Below are 24,444 nucleotides of genomic sequence, written 5' to 3' on the forward strand. Positions count from 1 at the left end.
AATCAGCGAGTCCTAGATAGTACCAGACTTGGAAAGAGCGTAAAGTGTAATGCCTGGAAATTCTACAGCGGGGTAGACTGGGAGGGCGATGAGGAATACGTGGGAGCAGCATCCAGTCGAAAGAACGTTACCAGGGGCAAGTAACTTGTTCTTCAATTGGATGCTGTCCTTCTACATATTCCTCACCTTTAGATAGACTCCCAAAGCAGTGTTATGATTTGGAGGAGGGAGTAAGAATTTTCAAATTTAAGATTTGTCATGGTTTGAATATAAGACTAGAGAATGAATCCAGATAGCAATGCTTTGTACATGTGTGAATGGTAGACCTAGTGGCTGTCTCAGAAATGTCTTTTATAGGCACCCCTCTTTGCAGAGCAGGAGATGTCGTCATGCCCCTTGTGGAATGAGCTCTCAGGCTTTCTGGGGGATCTTTTCCAGCCAATTTGAAGCATTCTGTAATAGCAAGAATTATCCATCTGGACAATATTTGTTTTGTAAATGATAGACCCAGTTTGTGTTGAGTGTATCCTATGAAAAACTGGTCACGTTGATGTATTTTTTCGTCATCTTTGAAGCGCAAAAGCTCAAAGCCTTTCAGGGATCAAGCTTGTGTAGCCTTGCCAGGGTGAGGAGGCAGATAGAATGTAGGTAGCATAATGTTCTGGGATAATTGAAAATCTGATAACGTTTTTGGTTAAAAAAAGGTTTAACCCTAAGGACAACCTTTTCCTTTTAGTAAAAGAATAGTAAATGGAGGATTACTAGATAAGGCCTGCAACTCACTCAACCTGCGGGCTGATGTCAACGCTACTAACTGAATGGTCTTAAATGTTAGTAGCCTTAGTGGACATGAATGCAGTGGCTTAAAGGGAGTACACATGAGAAATTTCAAGACACGATTGAGATCCCAAATCCGCACTTTAAAAGTTGTAGGAGGGAAAACGTTAGTGAGCCCTTTAAGTAATTCTGTAATTAACGGCATCTTGAAATATGATACCTCTTCCAATGTGTGCTTGAAGATTGAAAGCACAGCCAAATACCCTTTTATTGTTCCAATCTGGAGCACCAGATTTGCCAGGCCCTTCCCTCGCAAAACAAGTTCATCTCTTTGTGGAAGACACATTGGAGGGCATATGGACATGTCCAGTAGGTCCGGGTACCACATACTCCTGGCCCAATCCGGAGCAATTAGGATCATGGTTTCCTGAACGTTCTCAACCTCCTGATCACGTGAGGAATGACATGGACTGGAGGAAACCCGTAGAGGAGTGGAAACCACTAATCCATTACGAACGCTTCCCATAGAGTTCCTCTTCGGGCTGACATGCGCCCAGGGGTTTTCATCAGGCTGATGGCAGGGGTGGCAGTGAGTCTCAGGAGAGGGAGGATTCATGTCTACCCCTACCTGGACGATTGGCTGATCAGGGTCTGTTCTCCTGAATAAGCCCTGGAACATGTCATTATAACCTGCCACTCTCCGCAGACTGGGCTTCTCCCTCAATCACATTAAGTCCAACATGATACCATCTCAAAGGCTTCAATTCATCGGAGCGGTCCTGGATGGTGAGGGCTCAACGCATTCTGCAGATGGTCACAAAATTCCAGAATGCCCAGCGTCCTCTGGCCTTTGACTATTTGAGATTTCGCTACCTCATGGCATCCTGCATTTTCCTGGTGCTAGAGGCTAGCCTGAGAGTGAGATCCCTTCAATGGGCTCTCAGGACACAGCGGTCTAAAATCTCGCGCAAGATGTCAGACCTACTTCAGGTTCCAAGCAGGGTCACACAGGATCTCCAACGATGGGCCTGCAAGGACAATATTCTAAATGGAGAACCTTTTTGGTATCCATGGGCGGAGATAACAGTAGTTACAGATCCCTCACTCACGGCATGGGGAGCCCATGCCAACGATCTGGCAATCAGCAGTCATTGGTCTCCATCGGAGTCTAAAATACACATTAAGCTTTTGGAGCTGAGACTTGTGCTGAAGGCCTTTCTGCCATCTGTACGGGGAAATAATGTCTTGATAATGATAAAATATGATATGTAATTTATAACGTGCCTGTACACAAGTGTTTCTAGATGCGACAAGACAGTGAGGAAAGAGAGAAGGGGGACAAGGCAAACGATCTTACTAGGCCTTGTGTCATTCAGATCGTTATAGTTCAACGACGTAAAGTGCAGGGGGAAGGGAGGAGGGTGAAGTGCCGGGAAGGGGGAAGTGCAATCAGGGCAGCATTGCTTCTCGTAAGTGCAGCCAGGAAAGCGTGGCTCTGGTTAAGTGCAAGGAGGCAGGGGACTGTGGGGTTACAGATACAGCCTGGTACCCAGTAAGACTCTGAGGGTAGTCAAGCAAGCAGTCGGTGGAGCAGACAGGTAGGTCAACAGGGGAAAGAGAGAGAGAAAGCAGAGGAGCAAAGGAAGGCCTTGAGCTGCTTCCAGAATTTCAAGTGCTCCAGCTCAATTTTGAGACGGCAAGAAGGCCATTCCAGAGGGAGGCACCTGCAGATGTGACAGAACTACCCCCCACTCTTTGCTTGGAGAAAGTCTGACCCTCAGAGAGTTTGAGGTATCAAAGCGAAGGGCTTGAGAAGGTGGGTTTTCTGGAAGAGAGAACTGGACATAGTGCAGATCATGGCCCCAGAAAGCCTAGTGGATGATGCAGAGGGTCTTCAATTTGATTCTTGCAGCCACTAGGAGCTAGTGGAGAGATTTCAGGGCTGGAGAGATACAGGTCTCTGGGCTTGACACCAAGGCCAAGTCTTGCAGTCCTGGTCTGGATTCGTTTTAGAGGGCGGAGAGTAGAGGAAGGCAGATTGAGAAAGAGGCTGTTGCAGTAGTCTAACCTAGAGAGAACCAGGGCTCTGGGGGAAAGTGAATACCTCTGAGGAGGTGCAGCTGGTAGTAGGCCTTCTCGGCAAGATCTGTGATAGGAGGAGAGAAGGAGAGAGTGGGGTCGAAGATGACGCTAAGGTTTTTAGCCTCACAGGAAGGCAAAGAAAGAGGGCCCAAGGAGGGGGGACAGAGAGAGGGAAAGCGGGACCTGCATCCCAATGAGAAGGATCTCTGTCTTACTGACATTAAGGCAGAGATCATTGGAGGCTTACCAATCTTGAATCGCGGATAGACAGTCGGGAATGAGCGAGAGAGGTGAGGAGGCTGAGGGGAGACTTAAAGAGAGCTGAGAGTCATCCGCATAACACTGAAAGTTAGAGGAGAAGGTAGAGATCAGGTAGGCCAAGGGAGCCAAGTAGACATTGAAGAGCCAGGTTCTCAGGAGTTGTTTGATCAGGATGGCGTGATTGACTCTGTCAAAAGCAGAGGAAAGGTCAAGGAGGATGATGACAGAAGGAAGACTAGAATCAAGATTAGGGAGCAGATCTTCACCGGTGTTCAGGAGAGTAGAGCCTATACCTCTGGCTGCTCTGAAGCCAGACTGATGTCATGGCGATAACCAACAGATTCAGTGTGGAGAGTAAGCTGGGAGATGGCCAGCTTTTAGAAGAGTTTTCCCAGGAAAGGAGTGATAGAGATCGGGTACTAGTTTGCCGAATAGGTTGGATTGACAGAAGGCTTTTTAAGGAGGGGGAGCACAACAGAGTGTTTGAGGAGAGAAGGGAATGATCCAGTGGCGAAAGAGTGATTGCAGAAATTGGCCAAGGCTGGAGCAAGGGTGTCGATGTGATCGTTGATGGTTCTGGAGGAGCAGGGGAGCACCTGCTTGGACTACACTTTCATAGATCGGACTTGCCTAGAAACATTGTTATGTGTTTTGTCAGAGAGAAAGAGGATACAGGGGGAGCAGAGGGAGAGCGGCCAAAGGAGGGCCACATTGGGGCTGAGAGTGGTAGAGGGACTGGTAGAGGAGAGAGAGGACAGGATGTCCTGAGTTTTAGTGGTGAAGCGAGAAGCCAGCACCGTACATAGGGCCTGGGAGGGAACAGGAGAGGTGGAGACTGCAGAAGGATTAGTCAGTTCCTTGCAGATTTTAAAGAGTGTGGCTGTGTTGTTAGAGGCCGCAGAGATGCAGGCTTGGATGTGGACTCTCTTCTTGGACAGGACAGAGAGTCTATATTGCCTTTGGAGCAGGCGGCAGGCCTCTCAGCCACCCTACACTTGTGTTTCTGAGCAGCGAGGTCATAGGCATATCAAGAGTTGCACTTGGAGGTAGGCTTCACACAGATTCTCATGACAGGAGCGAGGATGTCCAGAGTGTTGGAGATAGAAAGATGCAGGTTAGAAAGGGCTGTATCGGAGTGGTAGTCAGCCACAGGCGTAGGTAGAGCAGAGAAAGTAGCAGCAAAAGTCTTCACTGACACACGCTTCATAGGACGAATGACGGAGAAGGTAGCTAACGGTGCTGGGGTAGGCTTAGTCTGAGGGACAGAGAGTTTCAGGTGAAAGGAGAGCAGGCAGTGGTCAGTCCAAGAGAGAGGAGTGGTGAGAGGTATCGAGAGGGGGATTTCTGAGGAATTGAGAACATCCAAGTTGTGTCTGGCACAGTGTGTCGGATCATAGGGTATAATGGAAAGAGAGAGAGCATCACAGAAGTTATGGAAGAGCCCAGAGGAGTGATTAGAAGCATCCAGGTGGATGGTGAGGTCTCAGAGGAGGAGAAGTTGCGAGGTAGAGACAAGGAGGAGAGGTCAACCCACTCTGAGAGGAAGAGGTCAACCTGGCCAGGTGGACTGTAGAGATGGCCACAGTCAGAGAGAGGCCAGGAGAGATAGAGAGCATGCAGACCAGGCATTCAAAGGAGGGGTAGGCCTGCATAGGAAAGATCAGAGCTTCTCTACCTCTGGGTCCGTTGGTTCTGGGTTCAGAGAGGATCTTGTAGCCATCAGGGAGGAGAGATTGTGACAGAGCTGGCTGTGAGCCATAGCTCAGTGAGAGCGAGGACATCCAGGCCAAGTTCTTCGAGGAGGTGGCAGATGTAAGAGGAGTGTTTGACAGCAGAGCGAGAGTTGAGAGTAGCGACATGGAGCAGGATGCCACATTTGAAAGACTTCCAGGGTGTGGTACAGGCTTGAGGTGGTAGAGGGGCCTGAGAGTGGCAAGAAGAAATAGCAGGGGGTGGCCTAGTAGCCAGAGAGTAAGAGGAAGGTGCCAGAGAGGCAGCGGCAGAGGACGGAGGTGGCAGAAGGAGTAGCAGGAGAAGGAAGGAAGTTGATAAAATGCAGGAGATACCTATTGAAAAGGAGGAGATTGGGCTTAGGGCCCTGGACTAAGACAGTGCCATTCAGATAGACATTAATGATGGTCTTGGAGGAGTGGGAGCAGGCCAAGAGGGCCTCCCACCGAGTGCTACCATTAATGGAAGAAGAAGAGATAGGAGAGAGAGTCCAGACTGTATGAGGGGTCCAAAGACTGGTGAGGGAACCACAAAGTGGATGTCGGTGAGAGTCTGTATGGAGGAAGCACTGATGTAGGCACACATGCCAACCCTCCCGATTCAGGCAGGAGACTCCCGATTTTCAATTAGATATAATGCTTTTTTTAACTGTCTCCCGCCTAAAATCATTATAACCCCAATGCAGTCCTATGGGAAAACTGCATTCCCCCAATTTCTGTTGTGAAATCTCCCTATCAGGGGCTCCACAATGTGGGCATGTCTATGTAGGTGTCAGCAATAGGGATGCCTGGGTTGGAGATCAGGATGTCCCTCTTGAACTTCCTCCTCCTAGACGTAGTGAGAGGGATAGGATAGGTGAAAGAGTAGCAGTTAGAGGAGATGGGAGAAACAGAGAGCACAATAGTGGCTGCGAGGAGGATTTGGGAGGAGGGGGGAGTGAAAGAGAGAAGGAGAGATGCACAGCCCAGCGCTGCACAACAAAGGATGCGCAGAGGGGTCCACACAGTCAGGAGTACACAGGAGGAGCAGACAGGTGACACACAACAGAACAAGGGTACCACAAGCAGGGTTGGTACCTAGGAAATGGGAGAGAGCCTAATGGGACACAGTTCCCAGCACAAACATTAACCACAGATGAACGGGTACCTATGTTATGTTATGTTAGCTGTATTCATAAAGAGCACATTCACTGAAGCATCTTGGCGCTAGAAGGAAGTAGTCCCGGATTAGGAGACTGAGTGGCATAACAATTAGAACAAGTAAGTTTTGAGTGCTCGCCGGAAGGCAAAAAGATTGTTTGTGGCATGGAGAGTCAGCGGTTTGGGATTCCACAGTTTGGCAGCCACTACTGAGAAGGAACGGTCCCCTACCCATTCAAAGTGGTAGCGAGGAATCGGGAGAAGACAGAAGCATCCTTAGAGCGAAACTCACAAGACGGTGGAATTTTTCCTGCAGGTTTTCCGCTCCCATGCCATAGAAGGCATGATGAACTATGACAAGTGATTTGAACTGCACATGTTGAAGGACAGGAAGCCAATGGAGTGAGCTAAGAATTGGTAATATATGAGAGTGCCTGTACAGACCCGGGCTGCATAGTTCTGAAAGAGCTATAAATGATGGAGTAGATACAGGGCTGGGCAAGGAAGAGGGAGTTGCACTAGTCTAAACGACTAAGAAACAAAGAGATTATTACCACAGGTCTAAGCTGGGCTGGGAATAACAGTAGAACTTTACGTAGGACTCTGAGTTGGAAGAACCCAGCCCTGCAGATGGTGGTTACCTGAGCGCAGGTAGACAGTGAGGAAGAGAACATGAAACCCAGGTTCTATACTAGGCACAGACATGGGGCAGGGACCCAGCTCTGCATGCCAGATGGCAGAGGACCAGGGTAGAGTGGGAGAGGAAGCGACAGAGTTGGGAACATGAGGAGGGTACACCATCAGAACTTCTGTCTTGTCCCCATTAAGTATCAGCCAGTTGTCATCCATCTACCTACCGCTAACAGGCAACTCATAAGCTGAGACGCTGTGCCCGGCTGAGTGGAGTCAAGCCGGACGAATATTTGAGTATAATCAGCATAGGAGTAACACCTGAAGCCGTAGGAGTAGATGAGCAAAGCAAGATGCTGGATATAGGTGTTGAAAAGTGATGGGGACAAGGCAAAGCCCTGAGGGACCCCACACAGTAAAGAAGAGGCTGCAGAGAGGAAAGAGGAGGGCGCCGGTGTCTGTCTAGGGTCCGTCAAAAAAGAGGCAAACCAAGCCAGAACCGGACCTAGAGAGTGGGAGAGAGCCTAATAGGACACAGTTCACAGTACAACAGTAACCACAGTTGAAAGGGAACCTAGAGAGTGGGAGAGAGTCTTATGGGACACAGTTCACAGTGCAACTGTAACCACAGATGAATGGTGACCTAGAGAGTGGGAAAGAGCCTAGTGGGACACAGTTCACAGTACAACAGTAACCACAGTTGAAATGGGACCTAGAGAGAGGATGAGAGCCTAATGGGGCACAGTTCACTGTACAACAGCTGCCACAATTGAAAAGGGACCTAGAAAAGGGACACAAAAACACAAATTACGGCTAGCCGCTTGAAGGGGAGAGCCTAGAGTTGCACAGAGACAGGGTACGTTATGTCGGACGGTTAGGAGTTGGCACTGGTCATGAAGAGATCAACTTGAGTGGTGAAGATCTCTTGACGGACTTCCTGAGCTAGCTCCTACTCGTGGGAGACTGTGTAATGACGGACAACACAGTGGCCAAGTACTACCTCAACAAGAGAGGAGGCGTATGGTCACTACCACTGTGCATAGAGGCAATGCAGCACTGGTTCTGGGAAATTCAAGAAGGAATCTCCTTGTTGGCAGTTCACCTAGCTTGAGAGGAGAACACGGAGGTGGATGCTCTGACCAGGCAGAACACAGTCTCCCTAGAGTGGGAGCTAGCTCAGGAAGTCCTTTAAGAGATCTTCATCATTTGGGGAACCCCTCAAGTGGATATGTTTGCGATTGGTGCCAAACGGAATTGCAAACCTTTCTGCTCCAGTAAATTTCCCTCAAGAGGAGTTCTAGGGGATATGTTCGTAGTGGACTGGGAGTTTCCACTCCTGTATGTGTTTCCTCCAGCCCCGTCATTCCTCACGTGATCAGGAGGTTGAGAAAGTTTGGGAACATCATGATCCTAATTGCTCCGGATTGGGCCAGGAGGATGTCGTACCCGCATATTTTGGAAATCTTCCCTCCAATGCATCTTCAACAAAGAGAGGACCTTCTCTCGCAAGTGGAGGGTTGGGTTCCCCATCCAGAGGTCAAGACATTCAACCTTCACGCATAGTTTCTGAGAGGTTGAGATATAAGGATTGGGACCTCCCGGATGACCTAATGGAGATTTTGCTTTCGGCCAGAAGGCCAGCAACAAAATCCTTGTACCACTGCCGTTAGAACAGATTCTGCAGCTGGCATAAGGAAAAGGATATGGACCCTTTTCAGTGCAATATAGCCATGGTGTTGTCCTTTTGTTACATTTGGCAAATCTGGGGCTTTCAATCTTCAAGCACACATCAGAAAAGATAACCTATTTCAAGATGCCTTTAATTGTACAATTTCTTAAAGGGCTCACTAACGTGTTCCCACCTATACCTTATCTTAATCTTGTGTTGAAATTTCTGATGTTTGCTCTCTTTGGCCCACTCCATTCATGTCCACTAAGGATACTAACATTTAATACCATTATGTTAGTAGCGTTGACAGCAGTCCGCAGGTTAAGTGAGTTGCAGGCCTTATATAGTAATCCTCCATTTACTATTTTTTACAAGGACAAGGTTGTCTTTAGGGTTAAACTTTCTTATTTGCCGAAAATGTTATCATATTTTCATTTATACCAGAAAATTGTGCTACCTACATTCTATCCGCCTTCTCATCCTGTCAAGGAAGAGGAAAGTCTGCATAGGCTTGATCCCATAAGAGCATTGAGCTTTTAGCTTCACGGATGGAAAACATATGTCAACATGACCAGATTTTGATAAGGTACACTGGACACAAACTGGGTCTATCAGTTACAAAACAAACATTGTTCAAATGGATAATTCTTGCTATTACAGAATGCTAAAAATTGTCCAGAAAAGATCCCCCAGAAGGTCTGAGAGTGCATTGCACATGGGGCATGGCGACATCTTCTGCTCTGCAAAGTGGGTGCTTATAAAGGACATTTGTGTGGTAGCCACTTGGTCTACCTTTCACACATTTATGAAGCATTACTGTCTGGATTCATCATCTAGCCAGGAAGGAGGATTTGGGAAAGCTGTCTTATAGTAAATCCATGACAAATCTTAAATCTGAAAATTCTTACTCCCTTCTCCAAAACCTAACACTGCTTTGGAAGTCTATCTAAAGATGAGGAATCCGTGGGAGGATACAATACATTCGAAGTTACTTACCCCTGGTAGTGCACGTTCAACTGGATGTTCAGCCCACATATTGCTCATCGCCCCTGCCAGCCTACCCTGCTGTAGAATTTCGAGGCATTGCACTTCACGCCCTTTCAAAGTCTGGTCGTGTCTTGGATTCACTGATGCTGGTAATTCTGCAAGAGAAATGTGTAAAAACTGAACTGAAGCTAATGGGTGCTGCGTCTGCTATATATACCAAATATGATGTTGACCCTGAGATGGAAGCCCTCAAGGGACTTCAACTCGTCCACCTCGACGCACTTCAACCTCTGCATAAATATTTTTCCTGAAACAGATAAAGCTGGAGGGGAAGATATCCTTACAATCTCTTACAATATTCAGGAAGCCGTCTTTCTTCCTCTTCGGGAATATGGTCAGCCTCCATAGCTGTATAGTCCCACAGTGTGTGATGTACATTTTGCTAATGCGCAAGTGGCATTTACAGATTTGAGAGCCATGCTCCCGGCAGAAAATACCTTCCTTGCCCAAGCGTCGAAACGCTTATCATCCCTGTCTGGTAGGATAGGTGGGTATGCAGCCTGTTTGGATGTAGACATTGCTGCCTGAACTATCAGGTTTTCTGGTGTTGGGGGTTTTGACAAATATTCAAGGTCACTGCTTGAAAGCCTGTACTTCATGGTGAGGTTCTTATTCAGGAGATAAGGAATCTGTGTGAGGAATGTGTCCACATAGAAGAACAAATTATTTGCCTTCGGTAATGTCCTTTCTAGTAGACACTTTAATTCCTCACACAGATGTCTCATCGCCCTTCTCCCGCCCCACTGATGAAACTCTCTTGCTAACAGTAATCTTTTGGGAAATGATGAGTGAACCAAAGTGGATTATGCATCTGTTCTGCCGCTCCTATGCCTCGTCTTCGCTTGACATGGAGTAGACAAGCTGCACAGTGCCATATGGTGGCTTCCAAAGGTTTTCCGGTACTGACTGCATTGAGTAGATATTTCAGAGGATGCAGAATTTGTGGGAGGTAGTGAAGTGTCAACCAAAAAGAACATTACAAAATGTAAGTAATTTGATTTTAGGACCACATGTTAGCTGTTACAGTGCATTGGTTTCCAGAGCTATAGATACCTTAAACCTGCTATCTACATCAGAGGACATGTTTGTGCATACCAGTACTGGCATTCTAAAATCGAAAGCTTCAAGAGAACCTGCTTTGCCCTTCAGTGGTGCCTTTGCTGGAAAAGTAAATCCTGTTTATGATAGGCCTGCATCTGCTCCAATTGAGGCTACAAGTGGGTTTCAGCAACATCTGGAAACATAGCAAGAGGAAACTTTTCTTGTGGCTCTGGAGAGCAACGTCTCAAGAGGGTGAGAATATCTGAGCATGTTAGGTTGGGTAGATTCCATGAGCCGAAACTGGCTGACCCCTGGTGTCGGGTGATAATATCACAGCTTTACAAAAACCCAAAGCAAGTGAGAAGAACTACCTGCTTGTAGAAGTGTGTTGAAAGGTATTGATGTTGACCCAGGAGGAAAACTTGCAGCTACTGTGTGGGAATATATACAACTGATAAGTGGGGAGAAGTACTTGCTGGAATGCGATAGACATGAAGTGAGCAGTGCATTATATCACTATGACTGATATTGCCAAAAGCAAGCCAGGTACTATATCTCTAGAACTGAGGTTGACAAGAAGTGAGCAGAATGCTATATTCCTGAAAACATTAGCTGGGACTAAGAATTATTTTGTGTGCTATATCCCTGAGACTATATATTAGAGTAGGAAATTCTTGGAAGATAATATTCCTCTTTCTCTTCTTAGATGCACACATCCCTTTTCTATTATAGGATCCTTCCTTATTTATATAGTTTAATTTCCCTTGTGCCTATAGGAGTTGCTCCCACTCATCCCAGAAAAGTTAATAAAGATTGTTTGAACTTTATTCTTAGGAATAGTGTTTGTTCTGTTGATCCTTCACCACACTAGGTGCTTGGCAAATGCCTACCTGAACTGCCTCCAGGTAGTTCACGGCTGTGGTCTGGTGTAATGGTCCTAATAGGCCAGCTTTCATGGTCTCAAGTTTCCCCTGAATGCTCTGTGATAGTCAGGCTTCTGGATTTTCCATACCATACAGTTATTGGCTTGCAAGGAAAGGGCAAGTATCAGCTAATTGTGCATGATTTAATCTAAGTTCGATGCTGGCATATTTTTGGAGAAATATATGAATCTTTGAAAGATGCCACCACTGAAGAGCTAGTTAGAGACAGATACATAACTATGTATTTCTGATGTTGAATTATTTGTTTTAGCTATTTTCGTAAAATTCTATGTTTTTGTATTTCTCTATTTACTTTTGCTTTCATCCAGGTGGATCTTGCTGCTCAATACATCAAAACAGCTGTTAAGAACATTGGGACCGTATTTCTAATGACAGATTCCCAAGTGGCTGAAGAGCAATTCCTAGTTTTGATTAATGATCTCCTAGCCTCAGGCGAGATCCCTGGTTTATTCCAGGATGATGAGATTGAAAATATCTTGAACACGATGAGACCACAAGTGAAGTACCTTGGATTACCAGACACACGAGAAAATTGTTGGAAACACTTTATAGACAAAGTTAGGAAAGAACTTAAGGTAGGCTTCTTTCTTCATGCAATCCAGTAAGCTATCTTCTTCTGTTTTCTATAATCTTCCTTATCAAATGACAAAGCGTTGAAGAGTCCCAATATGTTTTATGTAGTAATGCAAAATAACAAACCATTCTTTCTTTGTCCTGCCATTAAAGCTATTTTATATAGGTGTACTTTGCAGCTTTTTTAAATCTCTGATTAGGCCAAAATGAATGGCTGAAACACTTGTATTGATTATTTTTACCTACACCTTGTCAACGCCTGTTAGGCAGAATCATATGCAGTACCCTTTGGGAGCACCACACACAATTAAGACTACAATTGACAGTATGAATTCACCTTTGGTACAAGCCTGTACTACACAGTAAAGTGGTAGTGATGGCTGAGCAGCCAGACTTATCTCAAAAGGAAAGTGAGCAGTATCAATATTAACTAAGGACAGCAATTACTATGGTTCAAACAAACACTGACTCAATGTTTCCGAGTAAAAGAATATACATTTATTTACATATCAGTTGTAAAACAATTCAATAAAGTAAAGCAGTAGAAAAATCACACTCTTAATATACTACACACCACCCAATATATTCTGGAGAAGTTAAGCTCAAAATGAAGTGTGAGCTAAATGACACTCCAGCAATTTAAAAGGGAGGGAAAGAAAAGGTTATTCAAAATCAAGCAGCACCAACCAGTAAGTAAGCAGGGCAATCTAGAAAAGGCTTTTTGCAATGAGGATTCAAATCAATAGGCGTGTGCCAATGTTAGTGCTTCAGAGTCTTTGCAGAGGATCACACAGTTCAGAGTAGTTCTCGGTTAAGTCTTTGCCAAGATTTCGAAACAAATTTGGTCAAAGGAAAAGTTACTTTAAAGAATAGAGAAGGATAAGCCCTCAGATTGGTGAAAGATTTCAAACGCTTTCACCGCGGTCGGACGGAACGAACAACCGGGTTAGAACAGTACCTTAAATGGAGAAGAAGGCTGTAGCTGAGGCAGATGTTCCTGCCAGGTCCTTCAGGCTCACGGTTCCTGAATCGACTGTCGGACTGAAACGAAGTAGGAAGGCTGGAGGGTCCTGCACTGCCCAGGGAAGAAACCAGCAGCAGAGCCAAGCAACAAATAAAAGGTGCACTCCTTAAAACCCAAGAAGGGTCCGGTCCTTCTGGCTATCTGGTTCACTGTAGCTGTGCACAGCAAATTCGACCAGAGGAGGGAGGCCTGGCTTGCAGTTTGGTGAACTGGTTGGTCCCACCAGCTCAAGGGGAGAAGATTCCTTGCAGATCTTCCCTGTCATTTAAGTTTGGAGATTCGGACCCGCAGCAGGGCCTCACCGGGAGGTTCAGTCATGGTAGAGGTCCTCTTCTGTCAGCTTCTCTTCGGTTATCTCGATCCAGTGGTGACGCTGCCTTCTCAGTCCCAGAAGCCTGCTTTTTATGCAGTTTTCCCCCATTCTCACAGCCTGGCTGTCAATCACACAGCAGGGTGGCTGTCCTGGTGGGACAGTCACCTAGCCAATCAAACAGGAGTGGGACTTGGGTTACCAAGGGAACCCATGGCAGTGGTCTTAAAACCCCTCCCTTACATCCTGCCTACCCAGACATTCAGGCGCCTAAGGAGGGCTTCTGTGCAGAAGCCCGCCAAAGGACGGCGAACAAAGGAGGCGCGCAGAGTAAAACACGAGAAAGATCTTTACAAAAAGAAATGGTGAATAAACCCATCCGGAACCAAATTACAGTAAATATGGTCCAGTATGAGGCTACTAAGATAGCCTAAAACAATACCAAGGCTATTTAAAATAACTGTGGTAGGAAAAATAGGGTAGATAACACTGCCACCAGCCAAATCTTAAAGTAAGGGGAACAAAACAATGTTCCATGAGAGAAAAACAGGGATAACTATTAACCCTTTCTAGTACTCTATGTAAGATAGGTTGTACTGGGTATGTGAGTTTAAAAAGACTAATAAAGTCAATGGCAACTTTACATGTTCTGGGGGCAGTAGTCAGTCCCAGAAAATGGCGTTTAACGTGGGAAGTCTGAACAAGACAACCCTTTGTCACTGCACTAAAGGTGCTGTGTAATACACAGTAAAAAGATGATGCCTATGGAGTAGGTGAGGCTCCACAGTCTATGAACACAAAAATGTTAAACACACACTGCAAAACCCATGTAAGAGTGGGAAACAAGGCTCACACTCTTACCAGGTGAAAAAATACATCCTAGAAATCCAGCAAAGCTGCTGAGGGACTCAGTAGATAAGGGAAATTAGCCATTCTGGAGAATTCCCCCTAACAACGCCCTTACATGCATCAACTACAAAAGGAACTTTCATCCCGAGCTCCTGACGCTAGCCCCCACCCTCCCTGCCTTGGGCATGAACTGACCGTACATACCTCCCAAACCTCTACCAGCACAGACAGAGGTGGCTCTCTGTAGGTGGCAACCATGCCCAACCATGACCCCATATATCTTTAACTTCCACCTTCACACTCGTACCCATGGGTTCACACTAATTCACACACAATCACCACTAACTGCATTATTCACACCCTCATACCTCCTCTTAACTAACCTAAACATTGCTCTTCCACACAATGCATATCACTAACACTCAACACTTCATTGCAAGCATCACACAAACTTCAGATTTACAGTATAGACTCTAAATATTTACCACACTTCCGAGGAGGCAAATATATTTCACTCATGTCACACCTTTTCTCACTTAACTAATCAACTCCCCTTTCTGCCACTCCACCCCAATGGTTCTTCCCTTACCCCTAATCATACTACAATAAACAATTGCTGGAATGGCTTGAGGCACATGCGTATGATTCAGAGTCCCCCCCAGCACAAGACAAATAAGCCTCACTCAATCATGCACCACATCTCAGAACCATGCACCTCGAGTTCCCAGATAGTATCCCCACCAAATAAACTCCTTCCCACAGTGACTTTTATACTTTCAACTTCTCTCTCCCTTGCCATCCCTCTGTATACCCAGGCACCTCTTTCCCCTGTGAATGGGTGCTCTCTCTCCCTTCCTTTTCGATGTACAGATTTTTAGGATGTATTCTGTATCTATGACCAAGGCACGATTAAGCCACAGGTGTGTCCATAAGGTAGGTCTAAAGAAGAAGGGAAACATGTAAGATCGACAGATGGGGGAAATGGGTGTTACAAATCCAGTAGTCAACTCGACATGAGTAAGCACTTCCTTTCAGCAGTCTTCCACACAATCACACTCCCAAAACATATGAATGCTCATGCCCAATCCTTTCTGGTTATCCCACTGAGGCATGGATAAGCTAAGAGTATACAGGTTTGGGGTGTCCTGGAAGGCCACATCCTAGCTAAACACCGAAATTGGACAAACAGTTCTGGAAAACTGTATATACATGTTTGAACAAACTTTTATTTACATTTTAGCAACTTGTATTTACATGTTAGTATCACAAAAGATAGTTACCCACCGAAGCATGACTTATTTTAAGGCTGTCTACTTCAATCCATGATGACCAATTTAGTTTTTTTTCTGTATCGGTCGAGAAGGGTAAACATGCAGGAGGTAGTTCACCCTCATAGCCTCAACTGCACACTTATATTTGAAAATAAAATGTGCCACTCATCGCACTGGTTATAGATTTTCAGGAAAAATGCATACTTCTAATGAATTGTGGCCTCCCACAGATTCCTCACCTAAAATATATTATTCTGTGGCAGCAGCACAAATATGGAAAGGTGTTCTCCACCAGGGAGCACCGCACGGTATCGACATTGAGAGCCCTCTTCACTCTACAGCATCAAGTACAGACATGACGTCGACATCAACATAAACAGCCGCACAGCACTGCGACCTGTCACCTCAGATCTGTTTTTTCTGCATGCTTAGCATGCAATGATCAGAACTTCACACCTCAGAAAAACTGTATTTTTTCTGAAGTACTCATTTTGGAGGAAAATGTACAGGCTGAAAACCTCAGATTTCAAGCTTAGTGAGGATTGCAACACTAAAATGGCCTAAAGGGCACAAAGTCAATTGGGATTGGACACTAAGAGTGGTCAACTATAGGTGCCATAGGGCTGGAAGAGCTTGATTGGTGTAGAGGCACGTGGTGAGATGTCGTGGTATCTCGGGTCAATCGGTCAGCTGGGCTCATCGGGCTGGCATGCCATGTTGAAATTAGAATTCCTTCTATCGTTGGAGTCATGTAACATTTTCCCTTGTGGCCACACATTCCCATTCATTCGCTACCATTATTTGTTTGTCCGGTGACCTCAGAGGCCTGTATCTTAATACTTGCAAAACATGGTTCAAGGGTACATTATTTATTACTGGTCATAGATCCCGCTTCGTTGGTCAAATGCTGTGCATGATTTGTTTAGACAATTCAGGATATACTGACTAAGCGGTAGAGTCCTTGGGGTCATTGCATGGTTTAAGGTTTAGAGTGTCCACCTGGTAACAACAAAGGAGATGCTGAATATATGACCGAGAAGGGCTGGTTCACAAAAAGGCACATATCATCATGGATCTACATTTCATTGTGGGTTCAACGATCAAGTATTCAGCTACTATTAACTCTTTTGCTGACCTCTTCTAACACCCTGATGGCATGGGAGAGTTGAGGCCTTCTTGTGAGTTGGTTTTCTGTTGCATTATGTGACAGGGCTAATTAAAACACAATTGTACATTTAGGCTTTTGCACATGGCTTGCTGAATTAGGCTTAAATCATACTAGGTTAAAACATACTGTATTTCCCATTTAACTCATCGTAATTGCTATTACAAAAAGGAAACATCAAATTTCAAAAACACATACTTAGTTCGATGTTTATCTTTTTACATATACAAGGAAGCAGGACAATTCATAACTTGCGGCCTATATGCGCACCTTTTACAAAGATTATGGCTTGCTGGAAAGGATTTGCCACTACATTATTCTCGCTCACTATACGCATATATATTTACACTTAAACTCATAGCTAATGGACATGAGGTAGCTCTGTGTTGGTGTGTATAAGGTCATATCGATTACGCATTGCATTGTCATACGTTGTTTCCATGAGCACTGTTATATCCTGTATTAATATATGTTGTACGCTCATTATTAAGGTTCAGCATGAACATTTCTGGTTATACCTACATGTTACATTGGCTACCCATGTACATGTTGGCCCACATTAGATTTACATAATTATGTTTGCAGGAGGTGTATTGGCTCTGTCTAAGTTACAGTCGTAATGGATTAGAGCCGACCTCAAGGGTCATTCTTGACTGTTGATTCTATCCAGGGGCATCATGTTTTTAGGGCCAGGGTCTGTGGAGACAAATAACTTGTGCCCTGGCCCCTGCTCAGGGCTGTGTCTGGGTTAGTGAAGTAAGATGGAAGGCAGAAGACACAGTGTGGATTTTGTTGTGTTCTCGCAGACAGTCTTCTCATGGGAACTAAACGACTGCAGGGGTGGCGAACAGGGGGAGGCACTTGCGGTGCACGCCTGACTGGGAGAGCTGTAGGCTTGCATCAGAATCACATAATTGTTTTAGGATTACAAAATGGAGTTTGGTTTTCACAAAATTGAGTCATGTCTGTTTCTAGTTCTATGTTACCATGAGCGACATCACGGGAGGGGGGTTGTAGTTGCAGGGGCATTCCCACATGAGTGCTCCGGGGGCCGGGGTCCTGAACCCAGAGCAGCCACGACTGGGCCTACCTAGGAAGTGCAGGAATAGGGCGGGGGGGGTCTAAAATACCCCCTCTTTCCACTCACTAGTAATACGTGCTGCCACTTCGGGAGCCAAATCTTCAGCCTTTCCTTCTTTGCCACCAGATCCTGAAGATAAAAGGGTGGATGCATAAGCAAAAAAGGATTGTGCCTCAGGGAGCATGGCTCTTAAAGTAGTAGACCGCTTTTGCGCCTTGGCAAAATATTCTCACACCTTGGTGTCAGTTATTGAACAGGATACAGAGGAGATTCCACAAGGATAAAAGAGGGTTTTCTAAATATTGTCACCGAGGGGAAAGAAGCAGTGTGCCAGACCCTCAATCTGACTTAGACACTTCAGACTGCTTGGCAGAGTGATGGGCACCAGCTCAGTACTGAAATGCTTCTCCTGGCTAAGGAAATCTGGGTTTGTGCTGGATGGCTCCAAAAAATGACGACAGCATGGAAAGATCAAAATCTTCTAAGGCAGTGGAAAAGTTAATAAGTGCTGCAATTCACCAAGATTTTTTTAACGTGTTTTATGATTAAAATAAACCTTATAGCACTAAAAACGTGATTAAAAACTTTTCTTTTTGACCCACAATACATACAATTAATTTATATAAAAACACCCAGCGGTTCATAAAATCCTTATTTCAGGTTAAGTTCTTTAAAACTTCCTGCCACATATAAAAGACAGTATAATTCATGACGTAAATATGAGACCACAACTGGTCTTGGTGAAAAAATCGTGCATTGTATCCTAATTCCCCATATCCCTTTTCGTAAAGTACAGAAAGGGTGGAGCATCTTATCAACAAGTGGCTAGCAGTTTCTAGCTCATATTTACACAGTCGGCACAGTCACTCTTGTTTAGGGATGCCCTGCCACTTCCCTGTTCTAGGTAGCGTGGGCAATTGTTCCAATCTCTTACACATAATAGTGTGCCATGTTTTAGGGTTGTGTATATTTTTAAAATATGTACAAAAACCTGTAATACATAACTGGCATATGTTGCTGTCCCTGCTAATTTAACATTACTATCACAACGGTCCCAGGGTGTTGCTTTTACTTTTACCATTTTACACTTAACTGCACAATTTTCCTCATCACTGGGAGTTTAATCATTTTCAGTTAAGAAGGTGCTTATATCCTTGACCCACTTGAATCCAGTTCAATTAAATCTTGAAAGTAAGCATAGATTGAATTATCCTTAACACAATCATCCAACATCTTAAAATATAGGATACAGGAGTAGATCTTTTTCTGGGTACTCAACCTGGTCATCCCAAGCTCATTGCTGATTGCCTCGACCGGCACCGAATTTGCTAACCCCAGAGCCTTCCTCCATAATTTCCCTTCCAAGTTATTGAACCAGGACACCTGCTCTGTTGTGAATACCTCAAATCCATGTAGGATACTTGCCACAATAAAGGTTTTATAAAATAGTCTTAAACCCTCTACAGAGTGACCCAAGCCTTTTTTAATCAAAGACTTGATAGCAAAGACTCTAGCCTGCGCCTTGTTGGTTATGACACTAGAGTGACGCTCCTCACCTTTATTACACATGATTGGGATACCTAGGTATGGATATGTATCCACCTCTTCAAGGTGAATGTTGCCAATTGTCCAACCATATTTTTTGATACCAGTTCTGTTTTTCTTCAAAATCATGACCTTAGTTTCGTCTCGATTAATTAAAAGGCCATGACACGTTGCAAAGAGGTCCAGAGTGGCAAGGCTGTGCTGCAGCCCGATTGCTGTTTGGTCCATAATTAAAATATAAACTGCATGTGACAGCCAAGAAATGGAATAATGGTCAATCTTAGGTGGGTCATTTTTGCACTTTAAAAAGATTTTTCCCAAACCAAAAGTGTAAATATTGAACAACTTCGGCGCTAAAGCACAGCCTTGTTTTAAGCCATAGTTGCTAATTATCTCTTCTCCTAAGGAGCCCTCTCGATTGATTCTAACACCACCCTAGTGTCTGTATATAACGCTTTTATAAAATAGAGAACCTGTGCCTGTTTCCATTTTTCCTCATGATCTCCCAAAGTAAGTTTCGATTAACAGTATCGAAAGCCTTACAGAAATCAATGAAGTATACATACAGGGTTTTTGTGTGACAATACTGCGTCTGTCTGATAAAATAGTCTTGAAGCCAAGATCAAGTCTCACAGTCCTGATCTGGATGAGTTGCAGAGGGCAGAGAGTAGAGCAAGGCAGATTTAGAAAGAGGCTGTTGCAGGAGTCCACAAATGACAAAGTGCTATGTCCTTTTCTAAAACCTGCTTGTTTGCAATTCAAAATACTCTGTTTAGTTATCCATACATTAGTATGACTTAATAGTATATGTGCAAACATTTTAGAGCTGGAGTCTATCATGGCGAGTAGCCTGTAATTTGTCGGTAAATCCGAGATACTTTTTTTTATAAATTGGCAGCAGTGTTGCATATTTCCTACTCAGTGTGATCTAACCCGTCCTTACAACCTCTTTGAATGTGATGAATAGGATACCAGCCCACAATTTCGGGTTCTTTTTAAAGATAATATTTAGTAGCCCATCTGGCCCCAGTGCTCTAGATGACTTCAAACCAATAACGATACATTCAATCTAGTTTTCATTTAGCAAGCTCCTTTCCAGTATCTCCTCGTAATTACGTATTTCAATGGCTACATTATCAGTGTGATACATATTCAGAATATACTCTTTCCAGCTGTTATTACAGATAGGGTTTAGATCACTTTTCAGTTTGTTGATATTACTATGTTTGTTAAAGATGTACCAAAATGTTCTCATATCTTTGCTTCTTAGTGTTTCTCATAATTTGCCATTGCAATGAGGCAACTGATATATGAAGTTTGTTCCAGTTTTTAAAGCACCTCTTTAATCTATTAAATTGTCAAGAGCAAAGTTTTTCTTTTTGAAGCAATACACAATCATATTGATATGATATATGATATGCTATGGCATTTATAACGTGCATATATACAAGTGGTTCATGGCGCAATGAGGAAAAGGGAGGAGAAACAGAGGGAAGACAGAGACAATGATCCTACTAGGCCAGGTGAAATTGAGATCGCGCAAGTGCAGGGGAGGGGGAAGCGGCAAAAGTGCAGGGGGAAAGGGGAGGGGACAGTGCAGTACATAGGATAACAGTAAAATAAATAAATAAAGACAATACATAAGAGTTCAGCCAGCTGGCAAGTGAAAAGGTAAGTGCAGACATCAGGTGTCAAGTGCTAATAGGGGCTGTAGGGATACAGAAACAGTCACCCGAGTGCAGGGGTTGCCAGGGGGGCAGTGCAGGTGTGCAACTTGCAGGGGGGACTTGGGCTGAGATCAGAATGTAGCCAGGTAATCAGTGTAGTATCAGATTCAGCCAGGATATCAACAGGGAAGAGGAGGAGAGAAAGCAGAAGCAAAGAGGAAGGCCTTCAGGTGCTTCCGGAACCGGAGATGCTTCTCTTCAAGTTTCAGAGTGACAGGAAGGCTGTTCCAGAAGGAGGCCCCAGCGGAAGAAAGAGATCTACCACCAACCCGCTGTTTGGAGAAGTGGCTATCCCTGAAAGAGTTGGAGGCAGATGAGCGAAGAGCTCGAGAAGCAATATATTTAGGAAGAGAGAGTTGAAGATATTGAGGTCCCAGGCCCCACAAGGCCTTGTGGGCAATGCAGAGGGGTTTGAACTTAATCCTCGTTGCCACTGGGAGCCAGTGCAGAGATTTCAGTCCTGGAGAAATACGATCCCTGGGCTTAAAGCCAAGATCAAGTCCTGATCTGGATGAGTTGCAGAGGGCAGAGAGTAGAGCCAGGCAGATTTAGAAAGAGGCTGTTGAAGTAGTCCAGCCTAGAGAGAACCAGAGCTCTGAAGACAGTGAGGTTCTGGGGAAAGGAGAGGAAAGGAAGAATACCTCTGAGGAGGTTCAGCTGGTAGTGTGACTTCTTAGAGACGTCAGAGATGTGAGGAGAGAAGGGAAGTGTGGAGTCGAAGATGACACTGAAGTTTTTAACCTCGCAGGTGGGAGCAGGAAGAGGGCCAAGAGAGGCCGGCTAGAGAGTGACAGGAAAGGAGGAAGCAGGTGTGCGGATGAGGAGAATCTCGGTCTTACTGGCATTAAGGCAGAGATCATTGGTGGCAACCACTCCTGGATGGGGGACAGACAGTCAGAGATGAGAGTAGGAGAAGAGGTGGCTGAAGGGAGCCTGAAAATTAGTTAAGTGTCATCCGCATAGCACTGAAAGTTGAGGCAGAGAGCAGCAATGCGATGGGCAAGAAATGTCAGGTATTGGTTGAACAGCCAGGGAGAGAGGTTAGACCCCCTGGCGAACACCACAGGTAGAGATAAAGATAGAGGAGAGTAAGGAATCAAGTTGGACCTCGGAGGGTCGGTCAGAGAGGAAGGAGGTCAGCCAAGCCAGGGCCTGGTCAGTGATAACCAGGTTATCAAGGAGACGGGTGAGAAGGATGGCATGTTTGACTGTGTCAAAGGCAGAAAAGAAATCAAGTAAGATGAGGACAGAGAGGGTGGGGGAGTCGAGGTTGGAGAGCAGGTCTTCATGGATGTTCAGGAAAGCAGTTTCCGTGCTTCTGGCAGCTCTGAAGCCAGACTGATGGTCATGGAGACCGCCAACAGATTCAAAGTGAAGATTAAAGTGGGAGATGACCAGCTTTTCCAGGAGTTTGCCCAAGAAAGGAGTTATAGAGATTGGACAGTAGTTAGCAGGGCATGAAGGGTCGGCAGAGGGTTTCTTTAAGAAGATGGTGTACAAAGGAGTGATTCAGGGGGGATGGGAAGACTCCAGTGGCGAAGGAGTGGTTGCAGAAATCAGCTAGAGCAGGAGCCAAGGTGTCAATTTGGTCCTTGATGGTTTTGGAGGAACAGGGGTGAACCTGATTCGACAAGACTTTCATAGATCGGACTGAGGAGAAATGGGAAAAGGCAGAGAAGCAGGGAGAATAGGTGGCCGAAGAAGGGCCTGGGGAGGAGCAGGCAGTAGAAGGAGGAGAATGAGAGGAAGAGAGAGAGGACAGGATGTCCTGAGTTTTAGAGATGAAATGAGATGCCAGGGCCGTGCAGAGGTCCTGGGAGGGGACAGGAGAGGTAGAGACTGCAGCAGGATTGGCCAGCTCCTTGCAGATTTTAAAGAGTTCAGCTGAGTTGTTAAATGCTGCAGAGACGCAGGCTTTGATGAGGGCTCACTTCTTGGGGTTGACAGAGAGCTGGTATTGCCTTTGGAACAGGGGGCAGGCCAGTTTGTCAGAGGATGTACCAGAAGCATGCCATTTCCTCTCAGCAACCCTGCACTTGCGTTTAAAGGTGACAAGGTTTGAATCGTACCAAGAGTTGCACTTGGCTTTGTGCCAAGTGCTCATTATTTCTTTCTCTTACCGCTGCAGAGTATTTCTTCTGTGTTTTACAAAGGTGTTCATAAAAGGTAAGCATCACATGATGGAGGTTTCCAGCACTCACTTAGGACCCATCTCTCTTCCTCATCAAGAGAGGTAGCAATTAAATCATTGAAAACCTGCATGTTTCTCTCGGTCCAGCGTATTCTATTGCCTGAATTGTTGATCTCATAATTTCTGGGTAGTAGATAATCATCTCTAGATACCTCATTTTCTAATTTAAAATCCAGAATGATGTGATCACTGAGATTATTCTGTAATAATTTGAAGCTTCTTATTAAATCATAGCCTCCTTCCTCAGTAAGAATGAAGTCTATCCAAGAGCATCTAGATCTGTTGGACCAAGTGAAAAGTGGGCTATCTTTGCTCACATCTATTAGTTGAACCAACTGAGCAGTGCAAAAGAAACTCAACCAACTATCTTTGTGATTTTCTAGCTATTCAGCTTCAAAACCAATTTTTTTTAGGTACCATACCTATTCAACCGAATAGGCCCCTCATATCTCCTCAAGCCTTTAACTTTGGTGAAACATGGCCGTTGATGGTTTAACTTTCCTACAATAAAGAGTAATTCCCCTGGGTGATCCTTTCCCATTTCATAATTAATAATTCAATTAAGAGTTCCAGACTGCTCCTGCTCGCATCGTGTGAGGACGTGTTTGGTGTTTCCTCTGCATCTACTGACCTGCTATCCCTTTCAGGGAAAACAAGCTCTACTGCCCATAAAAACCCTACTTCCGCACAGAGCGCGCGCGGAGTTCCGGGCAGAGTTCCAGTCTGCTCCAGTCCGCGCCAGGACTGCGCCAGGACTGCGGGACGCTGGACGCTGGCTGCTGAGGCTGGGGGCTTGACTTGGACCCACCCAAGATTCTGAGGACTTCCTGGTCCACGAGGTAATCTCTTCACCCCTGGCCCTTGGCCCCCTTTGAACTTGGTTTGAAGTTGGTTTGCTTCTCCTTGAGTGACTCTCCGTAAGCTGACGGCCTGTATTATTTCCAGCTAACGCCGTCTCCGTCGACGAACTTCCAAAACCTCCTTTTTGGGACTCGTACCAAGACAGCTCGAGATTCCTTTCCCTTCCTTACCCTCCCTACCTTTTCGTTACTTCTCCTCCACTCCTCTTTCATTTTGTTTCCAAAGTCTTTACCTAAGCCTCTACTTCTCCTATTCCTTCTGATCTTTCTCTCCCCTTCTCTCCCCTCCCCCTTCTCCCCTTTCCCTTGTTTTTCTATCCTACCCCCACTCCTGCTTTGGTACCAATGGAGGACGACTCGGAGCTTCGTTCACTAAGAAGTCACACAAAAAAAAAGGCGACTTGCGGGAGGGCAAGTTCACTACTGCCTTTGATTACACTCTCAAATCCATCTGTGCTGCAACTGTCACCGTCTACTCTGCCTGCAGTTTTTGAAGGTGCCAAATCCGCGGGGAATCCAGCGATCCT

At 45.2% G+C, this 24,444-nt stretch overlaps 1 protein-coding gene across 1 annotated transcript in view; it reads left to right on the top strand.

Moving 5' to 3' along the window:
* The window catches only part of DNAH17 (dynein axonemal heavy chain 17), an 8,024,690-nt gene that overhangs the window by 5,600,140 nt on the left and 2,400,106 nt on the right, over nt 1-24,444 (top strand). The window contains exon 54 of the mRNA XM_069655242.1: nt 11,630-11,896. Coding sequence (XP_069511343.1) covers nt 11,630-11,896 — 267 coding nt within the window. The remainder of the gene's footprint in view (nt 1-11,629; nt 11,897-24,444) is intronic.

This window comes from Ambystoma mexicanum, chromosome 3q (assembly GCF_040938575.1).
Source record: "Ambystoma mexicanum isolate Mex_15411 chromosome 3q, UKY_AmexF1_1, whole genome shotgun sequence".
Classification (NCBI taxonomy): Eukaryota; Metazoa; Chordata; class Amphibia; order Caudata; family Ambystomatidae; genus Ambystoma; species Ambystoma mexicanum.